Source organism: Apus apus, chromosome 2 (assembly GCF_020740795.1).
Source record: "Apus apus isolate bApuApu2 chromosome 2, bApuApu2.pri.cur, whole genome shotgun sequence".
Lineage (NCBI taxonomy): Eukaryota > Metazoa > Chordata > Aves > Apodiformes > Apodidae > Apus > Apus apus.
In genome coordinates, this window is record NC_067283.1 from 1055727 (window position 1) to 1078429 (window position 22703).

General features: G+C 52.8%; 1 protein-coding gene across 1 annotated transcript; it reads left to right on the forward strand.

Annotated features, from left to right (window-relative positions):
• The first annotated feature begins 209 nt into the window (after positions 1 to 209).
• Positions 210 to 19322, forward strand: CCDC12 (coiled-coil domain containing 12). The gene is made up of 7 exons (XM_051612743.1): positions 210 to 245; positions 4451 to 4521; positions 15369 to 15448; positions 17562 to 17623; positions 17711 to 17745; positions 18141 to 18217; positions 18493 to 19322. The coding sequence occupies exons 1-7, from the start codon at positions 210 to 212 to the stop codon at positions 18570 to 18572; spliced, it is 441 nt and encodes a 146-aa protein (XP_051468703.1). The 3' UTR covers positions 18573 to 19322.
• The last annotated feature ends 3381 nt before the right edge of the window (positions 19323 to 22703 follow it).

Sequence of the window (22703 nt, forward strand, 5' to 3'; positions counted from 1 at the left end):
CACAGGACGATGTTGCTGCAAACCCTCCTTGCCAGGGCAACCAGTCACCCACTTCTGCCCAAGCAGAGTTATCAAGAGAACATTATTCCCCTTCTTTCCCTCTAGTTTTTAGTGGCTCTCCAAGTACCATCGTCTCCCAGGTGCACTCGGGCAAGTTGCTGTAAACGAGGAGGCAACATCTCTTCATGATCTCTTACTTTTTGGCGCTGATGGATGCAGCCCTGCAGGTGATGCTGGGCCTGCACGTGAGGACAGGAGGGCCTGGCAGCGTTTTGGCTCTTTGTGGATACCCTAGGGATTTCTGGTGGCCATTCCCTGAGGCATTTGGCTGTGTTATCCAGTGGAGCCTGTTAGTTTTGAGTATAATTCCAGGGTATTCTCTGAGTAGCTGCTTGGGGAGTGCAGGGGATGCAGGTGGAGCTTGTAATGCTGAAACTTTTCTGTTGCTAGCCAAAGCCGGGGGCATTGCCAAGTGATAGGGTGCATCTCTGGCGCTCACGGGGGAGGAATGATCTCTTAAGATGATCCTCAAGGAGGAGGAGTGATCTCTGTCTGAGGGGAGATCCAGATCAAGCTGCTGCGACCACCAGCTCAGTCCTTCCCCTCCCACCTCCTGCTGCCGTTGTGCGCGGTCAGTCTCGTCAGGCTGCAGGCGCTTTCATTGCCTCTTTCTGCCAGAGCAATTGAAAGTTCAACTTTCTTATGCAGCAGAAAACCACAGGATTTCGGGTGAGGAAGTGTGGAGAGCAGAGGAGGGATGTTCTCCAAAGCCTGGCTGGGTGCTGCTAGCCGGGCAGCCCGCTCGCTGCCTGCTGAGCCAAAACCCATCAAGAAGCGCTTTGAATCAACCACAGTTTCTGCGTATATTTAGAAACCCGTGACAGCTCCCTCCGTGCAACGTCTGGAGTAGCTGCTGTCCTCTTACAACTGCTTTTTTTTTTTTTTTTTTTGAATTTCAGCTCGCCTGGAGGCTGCACAGGAAGCCCTGGTGGTAAAGCTGTGGGCAGGGAGGGGAGGGCAGCGAGTGCAGCCTGGCTGGGAACACAGGCTGAAAAAACTCAGCAAGCAGAGGAGGAGCAGTGATCTTCCTCTGATTGCTCTAGAAACCTCCCTATTTTTTTTTTATATTTTTTTTTGGTGACAAGCTGTCTCTTTGCAGAGCTGTGAGGGCTCACGGTGCTGCTTGTGGTCCCATGGCCACCTCTGCCCCATGGCTGGGGGTTTTGTCACCCTGCTAATGAAACCAAAATCATGTTCACAGGTGGTGTTGCAAACGGGGAACCAGCACTAATTTCTCTTGCTAGGGAGGGAAAAGCCTGACTTCAGGCATCCATCTCATACCTCCTTTGTGTTCCACTTGTTGATCTGTCTGGTGGGACCTGGTGATGGCAGGGAGTATAGTTTTGAGGGCATTAGAGTGATGCACAGGCTGGAAATGGTAACAGGCAGTTACACCATCTCCTCCAACTGTCTTGCAGTCATTATCCAGGGACCTCTTCCCTGTTCCCTTACAGGGAACAGGGAAAGTTGAAGAAGAGAAGGCTCCAGTGAGACCTTAGAGCACCTTCCAGTGCCTGAAGGGGCTCCAGGAAAGCTGAGGAGGGGCTTGGGAAAAGAGCAGGGAGGGATGGGAGCAGGGGGAAGGGTTTCCAGCTGGCAGAGGGAGCTGGAGCTGAGATGTGAGGGAGAAATTCTGGGCTGTGAGGGTGGGGAGAGCCTGGCTCAGGTTGCCCAGGGAAGCTGTGGCTGCCCCATCCCTGGCAGTGTTGAAGGGCAGGTTGGATGGGGCTTGGAGCAACCTGGGCTGCTGGGAGGTGTCCCTGCCCATGGCTGAGGGGTTGGAACTGGATGATTTTGAAGGTCCATTCAAGCCCAAATCATTCCATGATTCTGTGAAGTACTGGAGGGACCATATGTTGTTCTTTCCAGCTCATAACATCCCTCTGAGAAGGGGCTACAAGGAGAGCTGTAGCAGAGAAAAAATCCCTGGTTTAAGGCACTACAGGATTTGTTTAATGAAGTTGCATTTGCTGGTGATGTGCTTGATTTTTCTAGGAATATCCCCACGCCTTTACCACATTTGAGTGGTAACCCAATAAATTGGAATTGGGGATTTGGGGCAAGTTTTAGAAGAGTGGTGGGATTTCAGAATCAAATTATTTCAGCCATAGAGGGAAAAGAAAGATTTGCAGTGCTGCACAGAGCTCAGGCTTGTGGTGGGAAGAGCAAGCACAGCTTGGTGTGAATAGTTTTGCCAAATATCTCTTTAGGTTTTCAGAACCTGCTTCTTACCCTCCTGGATAAGCTTCAAGCAAGAATGAGGGGAATTCAGGCTCTGTGCTGGAAGTGTGAAGAGATGAAAGGACTTAGAGTGCAAGAAGGTACTTCCCACAACTTTAAATAACGTGGATTGAAAGGTGTCTGAGCATTACCCAGCACACCAGAAAGCTACAGCAGGTGGCCTTGGACTCTTACCAGCCAAGCTCGTGACCTTTATTGACCAAGAAATGTCTGTGCAGGTATCACAAGGTTACTATGGGCTTAAAAATAAAATCACAGACAGGGAGTTAAAACTGAACTAAATATTTGTTTTAGGAGGGATTTTTTTTTTTTTTCTTTCTGAAAAGATAGGACCATTTTTCTTGCCCTTTGATCAGGAGCTGAAGCTGAACAGCTCCGGTCACTGATGAGCCTGAACCAGAGCTGAGCTGTTTCCTGGCTCTTCTCCCTGTTTGCACACCATCTAATTTTTAATCCAGGTCACAGAAGGGAGTTTTAAAGTTCATATGGTCAAGATGTGCATGATAAGTCAGCTTTTGACTAGGGGAACCTTTCTAGTCCTGTCAGAGGTTGGGAATAAAGTTTAGCTGGTAAATAATGTTGGTATCCTGAAGTTGGCTACTCGATATCTGAACTCTCCAGAGAGGCTTTTAACAGAGCAAGTGACTGCTCAGGAGTAATTTCTGCTCTGAAAGTGATGCTGGTCCTGTTCTGGTTATAACCAGCTTTCCAAAGTGAGACATGAACCTGCTTCAGGGTTGAAAAAGGATTTAGAACAGACTGACCTAGAGGGCTTCGTCTCTTTGAATCGGGTGGAAAGGACCTTTGCGGCGTGACGAAAGGACATTTTTTGAATCTAATTTCTCTGGTCTCTGAGCTGTTCCTGTTGAAGGGCAGAGAGGAATGTTGGCACAACCCCCTGTGCCTTTGTGGCAATGTGAATTGTAGCCAGATAATACAAATGCTGTGTGTTCATTACCAGGTAACTTGGGTAATGGTCCTGGAACCGGCCACACTCGTGGAAATAAAAGTGTAATCAGCCAGAGCTGCCACATTTTGCTTTTCATTTGGAGGATGAGGGAGGGAGTTTGATGAGAAAAGCAACAGCTTCCAAGGAAATGGTTCATTCATCACGTTTGCTGTAACAATACATAGCAAAATAGGGGCAGATGTGTTTGCCAGGGAGCCTGCTTGGTTCAGAGGTTGAATGAAGATAGTTAATTGTTGTGAGAACCAAACAACCTCCTTTCCAGCTCAGTATTGTTAATGTTTGATATCTGTGTCTGTCTGAGTAATAAATATAATTGGTGACTCAAGTAATAAGCTGTTAGTGCCAGTGTCTGGATGATGCAAAATGAGCCTCTTTGCAGTACTGGAACAGCCTGTTAAGGAGAAGTTTGATTTCTGCTGCTGCCCGGTGCTGCTGGCGCTGAGATGGGACCTTTTGGTCTGCTGATGGCTGCTGGATTTCTACAAGCTTGTTTCACAGCCTGATAAAACATCCAAAATGATTAGTTAGGAGAAAAAAAAGGGTCCTGTGTGTTGCCTGCAGACCTCAGGAGCTCCCTGGACTTTTGCAGGTGATCTGCATCACCAGCCAGCTGAGCGTGGCTTTGCTCCCTTCCCAAGTCTTTGTCTCTTCTCCCTGCACATGATTCCCTTCAACCAAAGCGATAACATTCTTTCTTCTGGATCTGGTAGCACAGGATTTACCTTCAGGACCCTGCCACAGGGGCAGGGTGAAGGGCAGGTGGCTGCTGGTAGTCCTCTGTTGTGCTCAGTGTCCTGATCTCCTTTGGCTCTGCCATTTGGCTAGAGGTGACAATTCAAACACGGGACGAGGTTTTGGAGCTCTGTTATTGATTGCAAGGTGCTATTTGCTCTCTGGATTGATGCAATTACCAGTAATAAGGGGGATCTCAATGCTGAGAGAGAGGAAAATTTAATTTTCCTTCACTGCTCTTATGCTTGTTTATCTGTACAGGCAGAATACTAAAAGGGAGAGAAATGAAAACAGGCTTAATTTAAAGGTGTCGTAATTGAAAAGCCATTCGGAGCTGCAGGGTGGCTGTTTGCCCTGTGCCTTCTGGGAGGCTTTCTGGGCTGCTGGTTGCTCTCTGTCGTTTCCAGAGAGACCAAGGCCTGACAGATCAACTTCTCCTCCTTTCAGAGTAAGGACAGTGGTGAACCTGAGAGCAAGCCGCTCAAAGAAGATGACGAAGAGGAGACCGTCAAGCACAAGTAATTATTTATTTATTCCCACTTGTCTCTCGTGTGCGTGTTGTTCAGGTGCTACTCTCTTTGTTTGCTAATTAGGATCTTTCCTTGCCTCCTAACCTGCAATTTCTTGGTGTGTGTGTGTGTTTTTTTTTTTTTTAAGTGTGAATTTGATCTCACAGTGTAAATGATCTGAGGATGGGGGAATGAAGAGGAAGAGGCTGGGGCTGACCTGCAGTGTTTAGGGGGGCAGTGAGGGGAAGGTGGTGCCATCAGAGGTGTTGGGGGCACTTTGGGCTCCTTGAAATTCGGCAGCCACTGCTGCATCTCTGTCCCCTGCACGTGGATGATTTGAAGTGGGTTTTATTTTTCCATGAATGGAAGCCTGCTGGGTGCACGTGGCTGTTCAACTCTTCTCTCTTAGCACCAGAAAATGAGTGCACAAACCTAACCGAGACAGAGTGTCGCTCCTGGCAGGAGCAGCTGACTCTGCAGTTGGTTTCCTGCTGGTAAAAACACCGTCAGGTCTCCTTTCACCTCCTCAGAGGGGGTGAAATTTGGTTTGAAGATGCAGGATGTGCCCTTTTTCTCATCGTTTTACGGGCTAGAAACCTCCTCTGTGGGAGGTGAGCATGTGTGCTCTGCTGAGAAAGTAGAGCAAAATCCTTGCTGCTTCCTGGGAATAACTCCCACCAAAAAAAAAGCATTTCTTCTTGAGAACTGCCCATGTGGATTTGAGGTTTGGGTGTGGTTCTGGAGAGCCACCTCCAAGGCTGAACTTTCTCTGTAGGCACTGTGGTTGGGTTTTGTGCAGGGAAAAAGCACAAGGTCTGGGTTGAAGCTGAAACAGGAGCTGGAGATCTTGGAAATGATGATGAATAATGAATAAACAGCTCTTGCTCCCCAGCCCTGCTACTCGATACGCTGTGTGGAGAGGTGATGCAGCCTGTGGTGGCCTCTGACCACAGAATCCTGGTTGGACAAAGGCCTTTAAGATTATCGAGTCCAACCATAACCCAACTCTACCGACCATTAACCCAGCTCTCCCATGTCCAGTGCTTAAACCATATTCCCAAGCACCACGTCTATACATCTCTTCAACACCTTCAGGCACAGACACTCAGCCACGTCCCTGGGCAGCCTGTGCCAGTCTTTAATTACCCTTTCAGTGAAGACATTCTTTCTAATATTTGATCTAAACCTCCCCTGGCACAACTTGAGCCCATTTCCTCTTGTCCTGTGATGAGGAGCTTCAGACTGGGGTTGTCTTTACAACACCACGAGCTTGCATTGAGCTAGCAGCAATGCCCTCCTGCTCCCACACTTCTGAATTGGTCCACTAAAATCTCTGAAAAAACCCCATAACTATTGTTTTTCTACTCTGACTGACTTTCAGGTTGGGGAGTGCTTCTTTATAGCCCCCGCCGAGCAGCCTGGAGTGCTTCAGAAGTGCTGTAATTTCTTACCAAGTCTTCCACGTCACTGCTCTCGAGTTGGCAAATCACTTTTTCCACTTGTTTGTGAGCTCTCCTCTGGTGGCAGGTTCAGCAAAAAGCCTCCCCCTGCCTCTGGGAGCTGCCCTTGAAACTTTGCTGCAGTTAGAGACTGAGAATTGGTTTAGTTGGAAAAGACCTTTACGGTCATCAAATCCAACCCTTAATCCAGCCCTGCCAAGGCCACCTCTGCCCCATGTCCCTCAGCACCATCTCCAGGGCTTGGAAACTCCTCCAGGGATGGGGACTCCCCCCTTGCCCTGGGCAGCCTGGGCCAGGGCCTGGCAACCCTTTCCAGGAGGGAATTGTTCCCCAGATCCAACCTCAGCCTCCCCTGGCACAACTTGAGGCCGGTTCCTCTTGTCCCAGGGCTTGTTCCTGGGGAGCAGAGCCCGACCCCCCTGGCTCCAACCTCCTCTCAGGCAGCTGCAGAGCCAGCAGGTCTCCCCTCACCTCCTTGGCTCCAGGCTGGACACCCCCAGCTCCCTCAGCTGCTCCTGCTCAGACTGGTGCTCCAGCCCCTTCCCCAGCTCCCTTGCCGTTCCCTGGACACACTCCTCTTGTTCTATGGAGAGAGGGAAGGTGTTGAGTAGGAACTCCCATCTTTTGCCAGGTTGGTACTGCTGCTTGAACCTCCCTGCAGATGTGGGCACAGGGCTTCTGTGACAGACCTGGGAGTGATGCCTTTGGGGAGGCGGCTTTTGGGGCAAAAAGGGTGCTCTCCAGATTGATTTTCCTGCAGAAATCTTTAGCTCTTTGTTAGCCTCTCCAACCACACCAGATTTTGTTGGGATCCAGAGGTAACTTTGCAAGGCAAATGAGAGCAAGGTCTGCTCTTCAGGAAATGTTTGAATCACAAATATGGCTGGAGATGGTTCTGAGCTTTTGCTTTACTTGGGGAGTGTCCTTTTCCTGGACATGCTGGATGTGCAGTTTCACCAAGCTGGTGAAGGCTGCTGAGCCCATAACCTGATTTTGTCTTAGCTTTTCATTTCCCCAATAACCTGGCTGAACTTCCTCGGCCCTTTGGAAAAGGGGAATTGCTGGACACTGTTGGCAGAAGGTGAGATGAGATCATCCACTGGTGTTTACCCTGATTTTGGCAAATGAGAGGTCATAGAATCATAGAAGAGTTTGGGTTAGAAGAGACCTTAAAGATCATCCAACCTCCCTGCATGGGCAGGGACACCTCCCATCAGCCCAGGTTGCTCCAAGCCCCATCCAACCTGTCCTGGAACACTTCCAGGAAATGGGGTAGCCACAGCTTCTCTGGGCAACCTGTTGCAGTGTCTCAACAGGTCGTGGTGACTGAGGTTTGCTTCCCCTGCAAACCACTCCCTCACCCCAGACAAGCATCTCAATAGCCGTGCTGCTCCCTGGAGCTGAAAACCACCCACAGCACGACGTGGGGAGGGGAAACTCAGTGCTTCAAGCAATAATCCTGTGGTCTGCACCCAGGCTTGAGCTGCAGGGCCTGCCTGAGAAGATGGGCAGCACCCTGGGCTTTGGCTGCAGGCTGGTTCCTCCTTATCCCTGCAGCTGCACCTTGCCCCACAGCCCAGCCTTTACCCCCCCAAGGAAGGACAGAGCCACCACTGCCTTCACTCATATTTTCACACTGCCTGTGTGGTGAGACACTTTTTGGCAGCTTCCTGTTTTTTTTGTCTGATTGACTCACATCTCCCCACCCTCCCCCTTTATTATCTTTTTTTTTTTTTTCCTTTCTTTATTTTTTCCCCCCCTCTAGTTCCTTGTTTTTATCTCTCACCCCGTGAGCCACCACGGCAGGAGCAAGTGCTGACGAAGCCCTCTGTGAAAACACTCCCAGCATGTTCACCTCCAGCCTATCTCTGATCCCAGCTCTCAGAGGAGATCAGGGCTGGAATTGCAAAGAGCTGAGGTTATTTGGATTTTATTATTTTGCTTTTATTTATTTTTTTTAAACAATTAATGCTCGGCCCCACTGACCAGGAAACACCTCCCGGCCCTGATCCGCCTTTGCAAGGAACAGGGTGTGGGTGGAATTTGGCCCTTCCGTTTTACTTCCCCCTGGGAAAAGCAGCTGGTTTGGGGCTTGAGGATCTGCTGGATAAAGGCAGGGCTGGCTGGAGACTGGCACTGTCATCCCACAGGGAGGGGGGAAGCTTTGAGCTTGGAAGCTGGGCTGCAGTTCTGGAAGCAGAGGCAGCGGTGTTAAAAGTGGGAATAAAAAGCCCAGGTGGGGCTTGGAGGGGGGGGGGGGGGGGCAGGGAAATAACCTCCAGCTTGGCTAGAAATGAAGCTCCAAGGAGCTGCTGCTCATCAGCTGCTGGTGTTTTGACACTTAGCCCTGAAAATGACAGAAATTACAGCTCTGTGCTCTTGCCACTTGCAAAGGTGAATTTCTGGGAGGAGCTGGGGGAGGCAGAGGTTGGGAAACGAGATCCCTCCTGGTGCTGTGGGAAGAATTTCCCAGGGCAGGTCAGAACCACTTTGTTTTGTGATGTTTTTTTAATCTCTCCACACACACACAAATAATTACATAAAAAGAAGGCAGCAAGGCTGCTCAGTGTTGGGTCAAGCTTGGCAGGGCAGCCAAGGCAGTAGTAAGGATAACTGCTGGGCTTCCTCCTGTCCTGGGGCGTGGAGACCTTGATGGAAGAGTTTAAAATTAATAATAATAATAATAATGAAATATGGGAGAGAGCAGTGTTAGTGTGTAGGCTGAGCTGAGAGCACACGGTGTGTTTCATCATCTTTGTGGACAGCTGAACCTGTTTATTACTGGTGGCTGGTCCTGGTGGACACTGTCCTCATGGAGTCAGGGTCCATCACCAGCCCACATCTCCAGGGACCAAGAGTCCCCCCCCCTTCAGCTGGGAAGTGGTTGGCAGGAGGAGGTGGGCAGGGCTATAGAATGACACCTTTTGTTGGTGCTGAACAAGGGAAAACAGGAGTTTAAATGGATGGGACCACCTGGCTGGTGGACCAAAAAATGAGGTACTGGGTGAGGAGATTTAGGAGCTGGAAGGATCTGGCCTCCCTCCTGGAAATGCTTGTTTCTGGATCCAGTGCAGAGCTTTTCTTCCCTCCAGGGCTGTGAAGGTGCTGTGAACCTTCCCTCTGGTTAGACCTGTGCCCATCTCTGGAGGAGATATCTGAGAGATGATTTACTTTGTCAGGAAGATCCCATGAAGCTTCATCTAGTCTGAAACTTGGCTGCACCCTCCTAACAGAGGCTGTTGATGAGTTCAGTGGGTGCCTGGTGATCCTGGCTCTGCCTCGGATGGGCTGGTTGTCCTTCTGCCCATTCCCCAGCAGCAGGGAGCAAGGTTGGTGCAACCAAAGGTAAAACTTTAGCCCTTCCTACCCAACCCTTGGCTGTGAGTTCCCAGCATCTTCCCAGTCTGTTCTTCTTCAGTAGTCGTGGCTGGGCAGGCATCCCTGCTGTAACCAAACCACATTTTGGGTGTTGAATGTGACCCATCTCCAACTGATCTGCCTGTGGGAGAGCTCTTGGTGTGGTGGTGCACAACTATGTGTAACCCTGAGCTTCAGATGATCCAAGGGCTGGAGCAGCTCTGCTCTGGAGACAGGCTGGGAGAGCTGGGGTGTTCAGCCTGGAGAAGAGAAGGCTCCAGGGAGACCTGAGAGCACCTTCCAGTGCCTGAAGGGGCTCCAGGAAAGCTGGGGAGGGGCTTGGGACAAGGGCAGGGAGGGATGGGAGCAGGGGGAAGGGTTTCCAGCTGGCAGAGGGAGCTGGAGCTGAGATGTGAGGGAGAAATTCTGGGCTGTGAGGGTGGGGAGAGCCTGGCCCAGGTTGCCCAGGGAAGCTGTGGCTGCCCCATCCCTGGCAGTGTTGAAGGGCAGGTTGGATGGGGCTTGGAGCAACCTGGGCTGGTGGGAGGTGTCCCTGCCCATGCAGGGAGTGGGACTGGATGATCTTTAAGGTCAGTTTGAACCCAAACCAATCTGGGATTCCATCATCTTCTTCACAGACCTTGTTCTGGCTCTGTGCTGAGACAACAGATCTGAACATGGTCGTTGAGGAGCAGAGCTGCAGCCAAGTTGTGCTTGGCACTGTTTTGAGGCTGTCTAGGGAGATCTTGAGGTCCTGTGGTCATCTAGATGCTACCCACCTACCTTCAGGGACTCTTTTTTTGGCTTGAGCTTTCAGGGTGGTTTCTGACCCACCACCAGCTGGAGAAACCCCATCAAGCAGCTCCTGGTGCTGCACCACCAGCCTGGTTGGTGTGTGGGTTTTGTCCCTTTTGTTGTTACTGATGGGGAAGTTGCTGGTGTCCACCTGGAAAGCCCTCAGCTGCCTGGTGGAGCAGCGTGGGAGGCCAGACAACCCCGTGACACCCTCCTGTGTTTGAAGAGCTTCTCTTGCATCCCTCCTCCTGCAACACCTGCGGATGTGTCTCTCCCCATCTGCAGTCCCCTGAGGAGCACATCCCTGAGGAGCCAGCTGCCTTGGCAGGGTCTGGGGGCTCCTGGTGTGCTAGAGGAGTTGGGTTGGTTTTTGGAATTCCTGGAGTGCCTTTGGGCAGCCGCCCAGGGAGGAGGACGTGCTCCAGCATGCCCAGCTATTTGAGCAGGAGCAGCCCTCTCCCAGCAAGGAGATTCCTCCTTGGAGGGTGGGGGCTGGTGAGTCTCTGCCTCTGCTTGTTGCCTGCTCTTTTTCTGCCCTGGGTGAGGAATCCAGGAATGACAGCAACGACTTAGTCCTCTTGATGAAACACCATCTCTGGACCTCTGCGTTGGAGACACCTCTGTCCTACCAAGGGATATAAGAAGAGCCTGGACCAACGTAGTCTGTGTTCAGGACACAAAAGTCCTGTCTTGGTTTCGAAGTTGGAGCAGATGCAGATGGTCTTGGTATGGATCTTGGTCATTGAGAAGGTCCCTGGGTGCAGTCAGGCAGTCTGGAGGTGCAGGGATCATGGGTTTGAGCCAGTGCAGCTGTATGGAAGCCTCCAGGAGAGCTGCAGCAGCAAGTGGAGCACCCGGGTGTCAAAGGTGTCTCCAAGGGGACAGGCTGGGTAGGAAAGCAAAGTACAGAAAAACAAAAGGGCAGCTGTGGAATTAAATCTGTGCCAGGTTTGAGGGTCGTTGTATGGAAAGTCTCACACTGCTTCCCTCAGCACCCATGGGTGATCACCCAGCACCCCCTGTGTCCTGGGTGGCTTTACAGGTGGGTGGGGGGGTGACCGAGGGGAGCAGAGAGGGTACAAGAACCCAAGCCTGAAATCTCTGCCCAGATGCTCTTAATCTGGTTCTTTCCGTGGGGTCTCCAGAGACCAGGAAGCAGAGTGACGTGTGTCAGGCAGCTGAACCCACCACGCAGTGAATTTTCCCTGGCAAAAAAGCTTGGGTGGCCTGTAGGAGAAGCTTGAAAATGACTTCTGCTCTGTGGTTTGCAACTGGAAACAGAAAAGGGAAGAGGCACCTTGAAGAGAAGTGTTTGCTGCCCCTGAAGAGCATCTGAGTGCTGCCCCAGAGGACACCTTCACCACATGGTTCCTCAGGTACCCCAGTGTCCTTGCTTCTCTCGGGTTCTTCAGGCCCAACTCCCTCCAACTTGGGCCCCAAACCTCCTGGATTGCTGCTGAAATCTCCTGCATTGTTCTTGGTTGTCTGGCCTCCTTGTCCCTGCTCCTTCAAACCTTCTTGCCCTCATGGAGCATGTGATGGAGCAAAGCAGGGTCCACCAAACTACCACTCCTTCAAGGACCTCCCTCAAATCTTCTGGAGCAGTGGTTTCTTTATGTGTTCAAGTGTGGCTTCCCAGGACCACCCAGGAGTAAGTGGGTTTTGGAGATGCAGAGAAATAAAACAAAATTCATGTGCTGGTTCCTCTTTAAAAGGACAATGTGAAAATTTGGTTTCAAGCAAGTTGGGGTGGCTCTGAAAAGAAGGGCTCTGGAGCAGCTTGGGAAGGTCTGAGGGCAGCACATTCTCAAATCAGATGGTGTTTCTCCAGGGCTTTGGGAAAGAAATAGCCTGAAATGACTGAGAGAGGGCTGAGAACAACCAGGACTTCTCTAATCTTCTTCCAAAGGATGGAAAGGCTCTACCATGGCACTTCCAAAGTAGTTGTCTGGGATCTGGGTGTTGGAGACCACTGAGGAGCACAAGAGACATTTAAGCAAAGGAACCTGGAGGGCTTGAGGGAGATGGAGAGGTGAAGAACCATGGAGGACACCTACCTCTGCTCCTGGGTGGAGTAAGCAGGGTCTGCAATGCTGCTGGTCTTCTGCTAGGATCTGTCCTGCTGGGGTCTGCTTGCTTCATGCACCTCCAGGAGCACTAGGAGTCATAGAAGAGTTTGGGTGGGAAGGGACCTTAAAGATCATCAGGTTCCAACCCCCTGCCATGGGCAGGGACACCTCCCACCAGCCCAGGCTGCTCCAAGCCCCATCCAACCTGCCCTTCAACACTGCCAGGGATGGGGCAGCCACAACTTCTCTGGGCAACCTGGGCCAGGCTCTCCCCACCCTCACAGCCCAGAATTTTCTCCTAATGTCCAACCTGAATCTCCCCTCCTCCAGTTTAAAGCCATTCCCCCTTGTCCTCTCACTCTCTGCCCTTGTCCAAAGTCCCCCCCCCAGCTTTCTCACAGGCTCTCCTCAGGCACTGGAAGGCTGCTACAAGGTCTTCCTGGAGCCTTCTCTTCTTTTTCTTCAAAATCAAGTAAAGGTTGAACCATATCTAGATGGAATCACAGACTGGTTTGGGTTAGATAAGACCTTAAAGATCATCTAGTTCCTAGATGAGATGTCCTAGCCAGCTTTCCTCAGCCCTTAGTCTTGTTCTCAGAGAGAGAAAAATAGGAAGGTGCCCTTGAAGCCATCTGGTGGCTGCAGCCCCAAGGGGCTGTGTTGTGATGGTAACTCAGGAGTGGGGATGCTGCAACATCTGAAGAAATCCATGTTTCTTGGCAAAGCCATTCCCTGTGCTCCTGACACAAGAGCATCAGCATGTGGATGTTTCACCAGGAGGCTTTGAAAGATCCATTTATCAATTGGAAAAACCCAGGGTTTGCTCCACAAAGCCTGTGGGGCTGGAGGAGTGAAGCAAATAAGCAACCTGGCAGACACCTTGGACAGCTTGGAGTGTCCTGTGTTCTGCATGGAGATGGTTCTTTGCATCCCCTGCCCTTTCCAACCTGCCTGCTTCCAAGAAAAGCTGACATCTCTTCTTCTTCCCCAGCAAGAACGTGGCTTTGAGGCATTCCTGACCCAAAACCAGGAACATGCCACCCTGGTGGGCTTTCAGGAGTTAGAATCGTTAAGGTTGTTCCATCTATCTTGTCCCATCCCTTGTTCCTGGGGAGCAGAGCCCGACCCCCCTGGCTCCAACCTCCTCTCAGGCAGCTGCAGAGCCAGCAGGTCTCCCCTCAGCCTCCTTGGCTCCAGGCTGGACACCCCCAGCTCCCTCAGCTGCTCCTGCTCAGACTGGTGCTCCAGCCCCTTCCCCAGCTCCCTTGCCCTTCCCTGGACACGCTCCAGCCCCTCCATGTCCTTCTTGTCCTGAGGGGCCCAGCCCTGAGCCCAGGATTCCAGGTGCCCCCTCCCCAGTGCCCAGCCCAGGGGGATGATCCCTGCCCTGCTCCTGCTGGCCACCCCAGTGCTGACACAAGCCAGGATGCTGGTGGCCTTCTTGGCCACCTGGGCACACCCTGGCTCATATTCCCTTTCAGCCAGAACCTGCCCAATTATGCCTTGTGGTTTTGTTTTTTCAATCATGTGGATGAACCTCCTGGGAGCAGCAGCCACACTGGGCTGCAAGGCTTGTGTTTGCAACCCAAAAGGGGGCTTCTCCAGGTGGGAAGAGTGTCAGGGAGTGGGTTTAAACTGCAGTTCCTCTTCCTTTTGTATTCCTCGGGTGGTGCTGGAGCCTTGCAGCAACGTTACAAAGGGCTGGAGGCACTTCTTGTAGCAGAACTAGACCTCCAGAGTTTTTGCCCCTTGAAACGGAGCTTCTGCTGCAAAGAGCAAACCTCTTGGCTCTCTCAGAGGTGCCTGAGCAGCTGCAGCTCCCATCCCACCTGCAGAACAATGATTTTAAGATATTGCTTGTCAAGATATAATGTTAACATCCTGCTGGACTGACAGGAACAGCTTGCTTATCTCATAGCTCTTATTTTAGGTGATGTGACCCTAGGGAGTCTGTCCTTGGTTCCCTTTCAGCTGCAAGTGAATCCTAACCAGGACCTAAGGAGACCAGAAGGTCTGAGAGGTATTGCAGGTTTGCATCCTGCAGGGTCTGCCACTTGGTCAGATAAATCCTCTCCAGTGAGGGTGAGCCAGCCTGTGGCCAGATGTGACAGCCTCATGTCCTCTCACCTCCTGGATGGATTAGCTGCTCCTTTTCCTCCCCTGGCCTCCCAGGTTAGCAGCAAAGTCCATAAAATCATGGGATAATGGTGGCTTCTGTGTGACTGGGGATGGCATCTTCATCTGCCAGAAAAAGAACCACTTGATCCTTCGAGATCATCCAAGATCAGCCTTCCTGACAAGAACTGCCTTTCTGGCTGGGGCTGGAGGGTTGTTCTTGTTTCATGGTGTTGTGCTGAGGGGACCTGGGCTTGGTTACACCAGAAGTGTCAGCAAGTCTCCTAATCTGCCCAGGCCCTGGTTTCCAGTCTGCTGCTCTCATTTCTCTCAGTTGTGTCTTGCTGAACTCCAGCCACATCCTCTCACCACCTCCGTGGCACCAGCCGTGGTGTGAGTTGGACCCTTTGCAAGTAGATAAAGCTGGAGAGGGGACAGTGTGGTGTGGGAAGGGTAGGACCTTCCTGCTGTGCTCCTGGGAACCCCCAGGGTTGGGTGTTACACCAGATGAATGTGGGCATCTGGCTGATGACCTTTCTCTTCTCACTCCTTCTGGGCTGTAGCTTCTTCACCCTTTGCCTCTTTTGGCACCCACTGCCAACTCTACCACCCGTTTGCTCAGAATCCTGAATTTTCTGCCCTCATTTGCACCACGTGGCTGACCTGCACCCCTCTTGGCACTTCAGGAAGTCTTTCTGGTGACTGAGTAACCACCTTCTACCCTAGATACTCTTTTTTTTCCCCCCTCTGTCCTTCCTGCCAACCCTTCTGGGATCCTTTTTTCCCCTGATTATGGATCTCCTCTGGTGGTTCCAGCCAGAGTCTGTCACTGGGTTGAGACCTCACAGGGAGCTGGGTTGGAGTTCAGAGCTTTGCAAGGCAGCTTCAAACTTGCCAAGACATCACCTTTATTGTATCAAGCTCCTGGTTGACTCTTTTCTTTCCTGGCTCGTGCAGGTCACTGCCAGGGATGCAGATTTGCCCCTTGTTGGTGAGAACCCACGATCTGGGGCAGCCTGGACGTGTCTCACCTCTCTCTTCTCCTCCCCTTCCTCCCCAGGGAGCTCAAACTGCGAAACTATGATCCTGAAGATGAGGAGCTGAAGAAGAGGAAGGTGCCCCCAGCCAAGCCGGTCTCAGGTGGGTACAAGCAGGAGGGTGGGAGGTAAAACAAGGGAGGACAAAAGCAGAAGCTTTGCCAAAGGTGGTGCTGGTGCCTGTGGAGAGGGAATCCTAGAATTATAGCATAGAGTCGTGGATTGGGTTGGATGGGACCTTCAAGACCATCTAGTCCAACCCTTCTGTCACAGGCAGGGACACCTCCCAGCAGGCCAGGCTGCTCCAAGCCCCATCCAACCTGCCCTTCAACACTGCCAGGGATGGGGCAGCCACAGCTTCCCTGGGCAGCCTGGGCCAGGGTCTCACAACTGGAAGGAGGCAGCACTTGTGAGGACAAATAAACCAGCAGAGGACTCTTGTGACCAGCCAGCGTGCTGCACAATGGATGGGTGATACCTTTTCTGCCCCCAGATCAGGTAGTTGGGCAACCTCTGTGTTCCTGCTCGCTCCAGCCCAAGGTGGAAAAGACACTGGGAGGTGTTCTGGTAGCAGCTTGCGGGAGTGAGGGTGGTAGGTCCTCAGAGATGAATGTCTGCAGCCCCAGAGGGTGCTGGCATGTCTGAGCAGCCGTGGTGGGAGCTGTGGGAGCCTGATGCTTCATCATCTTCCTCTGGCCCCCGGGGACTGCACACCCTGTGTTGCACAAGTGGGGTGTGTGAGCACACCAAGTCCAGCCCCAACCCAAGGGCTGATCCTCAGAGGAGCTGAGCCCTAATGGATGAGAACTGGAGGAGGGAGATTTAGGTTGGACATGAGGAGGAAATTCTTCACTGTGAGGGTGGTGAGACCCTGGCCCAGGTTGCCCAGAGAAGCTGTGGCTGCCCCATCCCTGGCAGTGTTGAAGGGCAGGTTGGATGGGGCTTGGAGCAGCCTGGGCTGCTGGGAGGTGTCCCTGCCCGTGGTTGGGACTGGATGATCTTTAAGGTCCCTTCCCACCTAAACCCTTCCAAGATTCTGGCATTAAATGTCTGGACAGAGCAGCTCCTGAGGAGGACAAAGGGTTGAAGGTCCCTTCATCTTGAAATACTGAGTCCTCCTGGAATAGATCTCTTTAAAAAATGCCCTAAAGAAAAGGGCTGGTTTTGGGAGCAGGGCAGAGATCTGGTGGGTAGAAACGTTCACCCTGCACTTTCTTCATCCTTTTGGTAAAAGTTTAAAACTTCCCTTGACTCTTCCCGAGCCTGGGGTTTGGAATTGGGAACGGGAATTTTTGACCATTTCCAGTAAAACCTGTGCTCTCTGCCAGCCCTTGGGAGCTGCAGTGCTCAGGTCTGGAGTAACCAGCCTGTCTGTCCTGGGGCACTTGGTGCAGGGGCTGGAGGAGGACAGAGGAGCTGGGACTCAGTGGATTCCTGTGAAATGTGCCTTGGGCATATCTGCTTGCTGGAGCAGGATTCATCCAGCAGGGATGTTCTCCCTGGTGCCCACAACCCCCTCCATGCACAGACACCTGAGGTGAAGGTTGGAGGGCTGTTTTCCACACCTGCTTTGCCATTAACCCCAATATCTGCAGACTTTTACGTAAGGTCTGGAGCTTGATGTCTCAAGGTGTCTCAGGTGGTGGCCTCGTAAATGAGTCACCGTGAGTCCAATTCCAGTTTAAACACCTGTGGAGCAGCTGGTCCCTGTGGGTCTTACAACAAGAAGACTCAAATCCAGCAGACTTAGGTTAGACATGAGGAAGAAATTCTGGGCTGTGAGGGTGGGGAGAGCCTGGCCCAGGTTGCCCAGGGAAGCTGTGGCTGCCCCATCCCTGGCAGTGTTGAAGGGCAGGTTGGATGGGGCTGGGAGCAGCCTGGGCTGGTGGGAGGTGTCCCTGCCCATGCAGGGGGGGGACTGGATGGGCTTTAAGGTCCCTTCCCATCCAAACCATGCTATGATTCTATGACTTCTTGCTGCCCTTGCTGTTTGTAGCATTTTCCTCATATTAAGGCAATTTTTAGGAGTCTCCAAAAGGGTTTGGGTGGTGGAGGGACTCGCTCGTATTTGACCACGCTCTGAAGGCCAAAATGCTCAAATGGGCTTTTAGAAAAGCTTTTGTGAACCAAGCCCAGAGCTCTGGTGGGTTTCCCTGTGCCTTGTCCCCTCTTGTGTCCTGTCGCTGCTCTGATGCTGGTCCTGTTCCCCCACCTAGTGGAAGAGGCGGTGAAGGACCAGCTGGAGGCCGCCAAGCCGCAGCCCATCATCGAGGAGGTGGTACGTATGTTTGGAGCTGCATCCCTCTGTGCCCAAGCTTCAGCCTCCCCTGCAGCTCTCACGGGGTGTTCTCCTCTTCCTCCCTAGGATCTGGCAAACCTGGCTCCCAGGAAACCAGACTGGTGAGTGCCTGCAGAGCCCTGCTCCTGGGAAAGGGGTGTGGGTGTCAGTGGTGGGTTACCATCACCTCGAGGTTGTCCAGGCTGGGTTAAAAGTGCTAAAAACGGGAAACCCAGCCTTGCTGCTGAAGGAGAGAAGGCACAGGGCTGTCCTCCTCCTTCCTACTAATGCTGAGACTCCACCGATTCCTTTGGGGTGCTTGTCACCACAGTGGCCTTGGTGACAAGGGATGCTCTGGACATGGGGTTGGTTTTCCCGTGAGCTGCCCTGGTGGCAGAAACACGCTCACAGGAGATGGAAGGATTTGCTTTTCCACTGGGAAAGGTGTAATGTGACCCCTGTGCTCACACCTGCCTGGGGACAGGAGTTGTTCTGACATTGTCACTCTCCTCCCCAGGGATCTGAAGCGAGATGTAGCCAAGAAGCTGGAGAAGCTGGAGAAGAGGACACAAAGAGCCATCGCCGAGCTGATCCGTGCGTGATGGTGGCGTCTGGGGCCACCAGTCCTTCCAGAGGGGTTGCATGGTCCTTACTGGGAGCTTGGTGCCTTGTTGTTGTGCTAGGGAGAGGCTGATGGAGCTTGATCCCCCTCCTGAAAGGGTCTGGGAAGCTGTTGGTCCCAAATGTCTTCTCTGAGGGCACACACACATTTGGCTTGTGTGACGGGGAAGGGTGGTTTGTGGGTTTGAGGGTCCTTCACCATGTGGGTTCCCTGGTGTCTCTAAGCTGCTGCTGTTTGTCCCTTGCAGGAGAGAGGTTGAAGGGGCAGGAGGAGGAGCTGGCATCTGCTGTGGGGTCAGCAAAGCAGGAGGGAAGTGACTCTGACTGAGGAGCTCCAGCCAGCAGCCCCGGGTGGATCTGCCCCTTCCAGCACGGCTGATCCCACCGCTCTGGGGTGGAGGCACCTCGCTGGGACACGCTGCTCACCAACACTTTGCCAGGAGCCCATGAATCCCACCATGCCTGAAGGAGAGGGGCAGATCCAAGGAGCCCTGCTGTCTTCTCTTGGACTATGGCTGGCTGTTCAGCACTTCACAGATACCTTTTTGGGACCATGAGGGGCTTATGGGAGCAGGAAAAACACCCACGTTAGCTTGAACCTCGGCTGCCTGGACTCAGAAGAAGGAAGATGTGGGCAAAATAGAAAGTGAATTCAAGTTGACCTTTCCCTGACTTGCTGGGTAAGCAAGAAGATGCCCACACAGCCAAGAGCAGCCCTCAGAGAGGCACCATCATTGCTCAGGGGCCTGATGCTCCTGGTCCTGTGCAGAGAGGCCTTCTTCAAGGTGCTCCTTTCTGCAGAAGAGCTGGTGTAAGTGCTACACGAGGGACACAGAGTCTGGAGAGCTGGCTGGGAGTATTTGGGAACATCCATGGTCAGACCATGCCCAGAAGTGACTGTGTGGCCCAGGAGCTGTTGGCTCCTCTGCATCCAGCTGAGCATAACGTGAGGTTTGTTCTGTTCCCTGAGGTTTCCCCACCCTCCAGGTTGTGCAGCGTGTCCTGCTCCTCTGGATGTTTTGTAATCTACAAAGTTTGTTAACAAATCTTTTCCTAATAAAACAGTCCTTCAGTGGAAGAGGTTGTCACTTGTCCTGCAGAGGCCTGGGTGGAGGCAGCTCACATCATCTCCCTGATGTCTGGAGGGACTTCAGACCACTGTTCACTGGTCCTTGTCCCCTTGGCTTACCCGGGATGGGGAGCAGCAGGTTTTGTTCCTGTCAGTTTGAGGTGGCCCAGCTGTAGCTACATCAGGTCAAGCACAGCTCCTGGCTGGAGCTGGGACCATGGGTGGAGCAACCTGGGGTGATGCCAAGTCCTGTGGAGGGAGTGAGTGGGGTGGGATGGTGCTGAGCTGACCCTGGGTCTTCTCTGGGAACCTTTGCTGCGGCTGCATCACCCGCAGCATGGCCAGCAGAGCCAGGGAGGGGATTGTCCCCTCTGCTCTGCTCTGCTGAGCCCCCCCTGCAGGGCTGGGAACAGCTCTGGGGTCCCCAGCACAGGAAGGACACGGAGCTGTTGGAGAGAGGCCAGAGGAGGCCCCGGAGATGCTGGGAGGGCTGGAGAGAATCATAGAAAATTATGTAATAGAATCACTGAAGGGTTTGAGTTGGAAGGGACCTTAAAGATCATCCAGTCCCAACCATGGGCAGGGACACCTCCCAGCAGCCCAGGCTGCTCCAAGCCCCATCCAACCTGCCCTTCAACACTGCCAGGGATGGGGCAGCCACAGCTTCCCTGGGCAGCCTGGGCCAGGGTCTCCCCACCCTCACAGCAAAGAATTTCCTCCTCATGGCCAACCTCCATCTCCCTCTTCCACTTTTCATCCATCCCCCTGCTCCCATCCCTCCCTGCCCTTGTCCCAAGCCCCTCCCCAGCTTTCCTGGAGCCCCTTCAGGCACTTGAAGGTGCTCTCAGGTCTCCCTGGAGCCTTCTCTTCTCCAGGCTGAACACCCCAACTCTCCCAGCCTGGCTCCAGAGCAGAGCTGCTCCAGCTCTCACCCTTGTCCTGGGCACTCTTGACCATCAAGTCATGCTGCCCTGTAGGTCCATCATGAAACGTGGGTGGATCTGCTGTCTGGGGACACCCTCAGCACCGGGCAGAGCAGGTGGGTGTTTAAGAATGGAAAGGACTCACGGCAGCGCTGGCTTCTCCACCACCAAAGCTGCCAACCATGGAGGTGAGTGTTCAGCCGTGGCTTCACCTCCCCGGGCTGTTTGTGGTGGGTTATTAATGACCTGGGCCCTGCAGATTAATTTGCATTTCCTCCCTGGGAAAGGGAACTGGTGCAGATGTGTCCCCCGTGGAGCCGCAGCCTCTTCTCCATGGAATGCCCTGTAGATGTCAGCAGATCTCCGCGCACCAACCGCCCCAGCCCGGGAGCTCCCTGCCCAAAACCCAGCGTTTTTCCACCCGTACCTGCTCTGGGCTTCCCATCCCAGCTGGACCTGGTCCTGTGGCCATTTGTAACGTGTCAGGTAAGGACAGGAGCAGCCCGTGCTGGTGGGAAGCAGAAGATGTTTCCCTCAACTTCCAAGGAGCATAAATCCCCTTTGGACGGGCTCTGGTTGCAAGCTCAGCCCTTCCCAGAGCAGTCCCGTGCTCCAGGTGGCACCAGGAGCCCTCTCCTCGATCTCAGTGCCCCTGCCAGAGCCTGGGCTGGTGGGTTTTTTCACCTTATTTGCAGGATTGTTTTGTCCTCCTAAGAAAACCTGGAAACCAATTCCAATCTGCTCCTCCGGCCCAAGGAGATGGCCTTGAAACCAACAGGTTTGCTCCTTCAGCTCTTTGTGCAGTGTCATCTGGGGATGAAAAATCAAAATGTTTTCTTTTAGGACAAGCCCGAACATCCTGACTTTTCCCACCTGCTCTCCCCTTGTATTCCAGCCTGGAAGGAAGTTGAGAACAGGCCCAGGCCCCTGGGCATGGAGACCCAGCAGGGAAGGGGGAGAGGAGGGGCCTTGCAGGGAAGCATCACTTATCCTGGCATGGGATTTGGGTCCCAGCATGGGGCACGGATCCTGGCATGGGACAGGGATCCTGGCATGGGGCAGGGATCCTGGCATGGGACAGGGATCCTGGCATGGGGCAGGGATCCTGGCATGGGGCAGGGATCCTGGCATGGGGCAGAGATCCTGGCATGGGGCAGGGATCCTGGCATGGGGCAGGGATCCTGGCATGGGGCAGGGATCCTGGAATGGGATAGGGATCCTGGCATGGGGCAGAGATCCTGGCATGGGGTTGGGATCCTGGAATGGGGCAGGGATCCTAGCATGGGGCAGGGATCCCAGCATGAGGCAGGGATCCCAAGATAGGACAGGGATCCTGGAATAGGACAGGGATCCCAGCATGGGGCAGCCTCCATAGAGCTTGGAGGCACCTCTGGAGATGTTCTAGTCCAACCCCTGCTCAAGCAGCTTGCCCAGGACAGTGTCCAACTGGGTTTTGAATAAATTCAAGCGTCTGATGAGGAAGCAAAGTGCTGGAGAACAGAGCTGCTGCTCCCAGGGCCAGGCCTGAGAAGCTCAACCATCATCTGACCTCAAGTGACCACCATGGCCTTGGCAGACTGAGACGGGACTCTGCATTTGCCACAAAACACCCTGAAATTGTCATTTGGGACCAAAACCAACTCAGGCTGGATGTCCTGGGACGTGGCTTAGCCCTGTGCTGAGATCTCAGGTCTGTGGAAGGGATCAAAGAGACATGGGTGAGGGTGGAGCTGGTTGGGACAATGCCAGAGGCTGCACAAGGCTCCCTTGAAGCTGAACTTGGCCAAAAACATCTTCCTTTGAGGTTTGGGGGCATTTTGCAGACCTGAAGGTCTAAGTGGGGCTTGAGGAAGTTTCAGCTCAAGCTGTAGAGCTGGGGCAGAGCCATGATACTGACAGCACGGAGCTGAGTGGTGAAAAAAGGTCTTGAGATGGTCTCCAAATGGCCTTCAAATGACCAGTGGGGATTTTTGCTTAAATAATTCAGCAGTTCTTGCCTGCTTTACTGTGTCACAACTCACTAGGCATCATGTATTTCTTTTTTTCCCCCACCAGGTCACACTCTCTTCCTGAAAATGATGGTAGAAACATCTGCTGGTCCTTCCTGTGTCTGGGGAAACTCACTCCTTACTCCTCCACTTCCAAAGAAAAAGAAGAGGGCCTCTCCTCTGTCTCATACACAGAGGTATGTCCAGTCTTGGGCTGTGTTGGAGATAAAATGGGAGTGGGGTTATGAATCAGGGAAGATCTGCCATACAGATGAAGTATGATTGAAGTCCCATCTTCATACGTATGAAGACCAGTGTCCCTTCTGCTTCTCCATTGGTGGCAGGCACTGGTGTTATTGATGAGAGGTTTTCTTTGTGTCTCTGTTGGCTTGGGGGAGTTTTTTCCCATTTTGTGTTCACAAACTTCTTCTGCTCTGTGGTTTCATCTGGGAACTCGTCCATCTTTGTAGGCCCCGTTG

Coding starts and splice junctions, on each gene's coding strand:
- CCDC12 (XM_051612743.1), top strand. CDS start 210: ATGGATGCAGCCCTGCAGGTGATGCTGGGCCTGCAC. Junction 15,449..17,561: donor CCCAGCCAAGCCGGTCTCAG/GTGGGTACAAGC, acceptor TCCCCCACCTAG/TGGAAGAGGCGGTGAAGGAC. Junction 18,218..18,492: donor AGCCATCGCCGAGCTGATCC/GTGCGTGATGGT, acceptor TGTCCCTTGCAG/GAGAGAGGTTGAAGGGGCAG.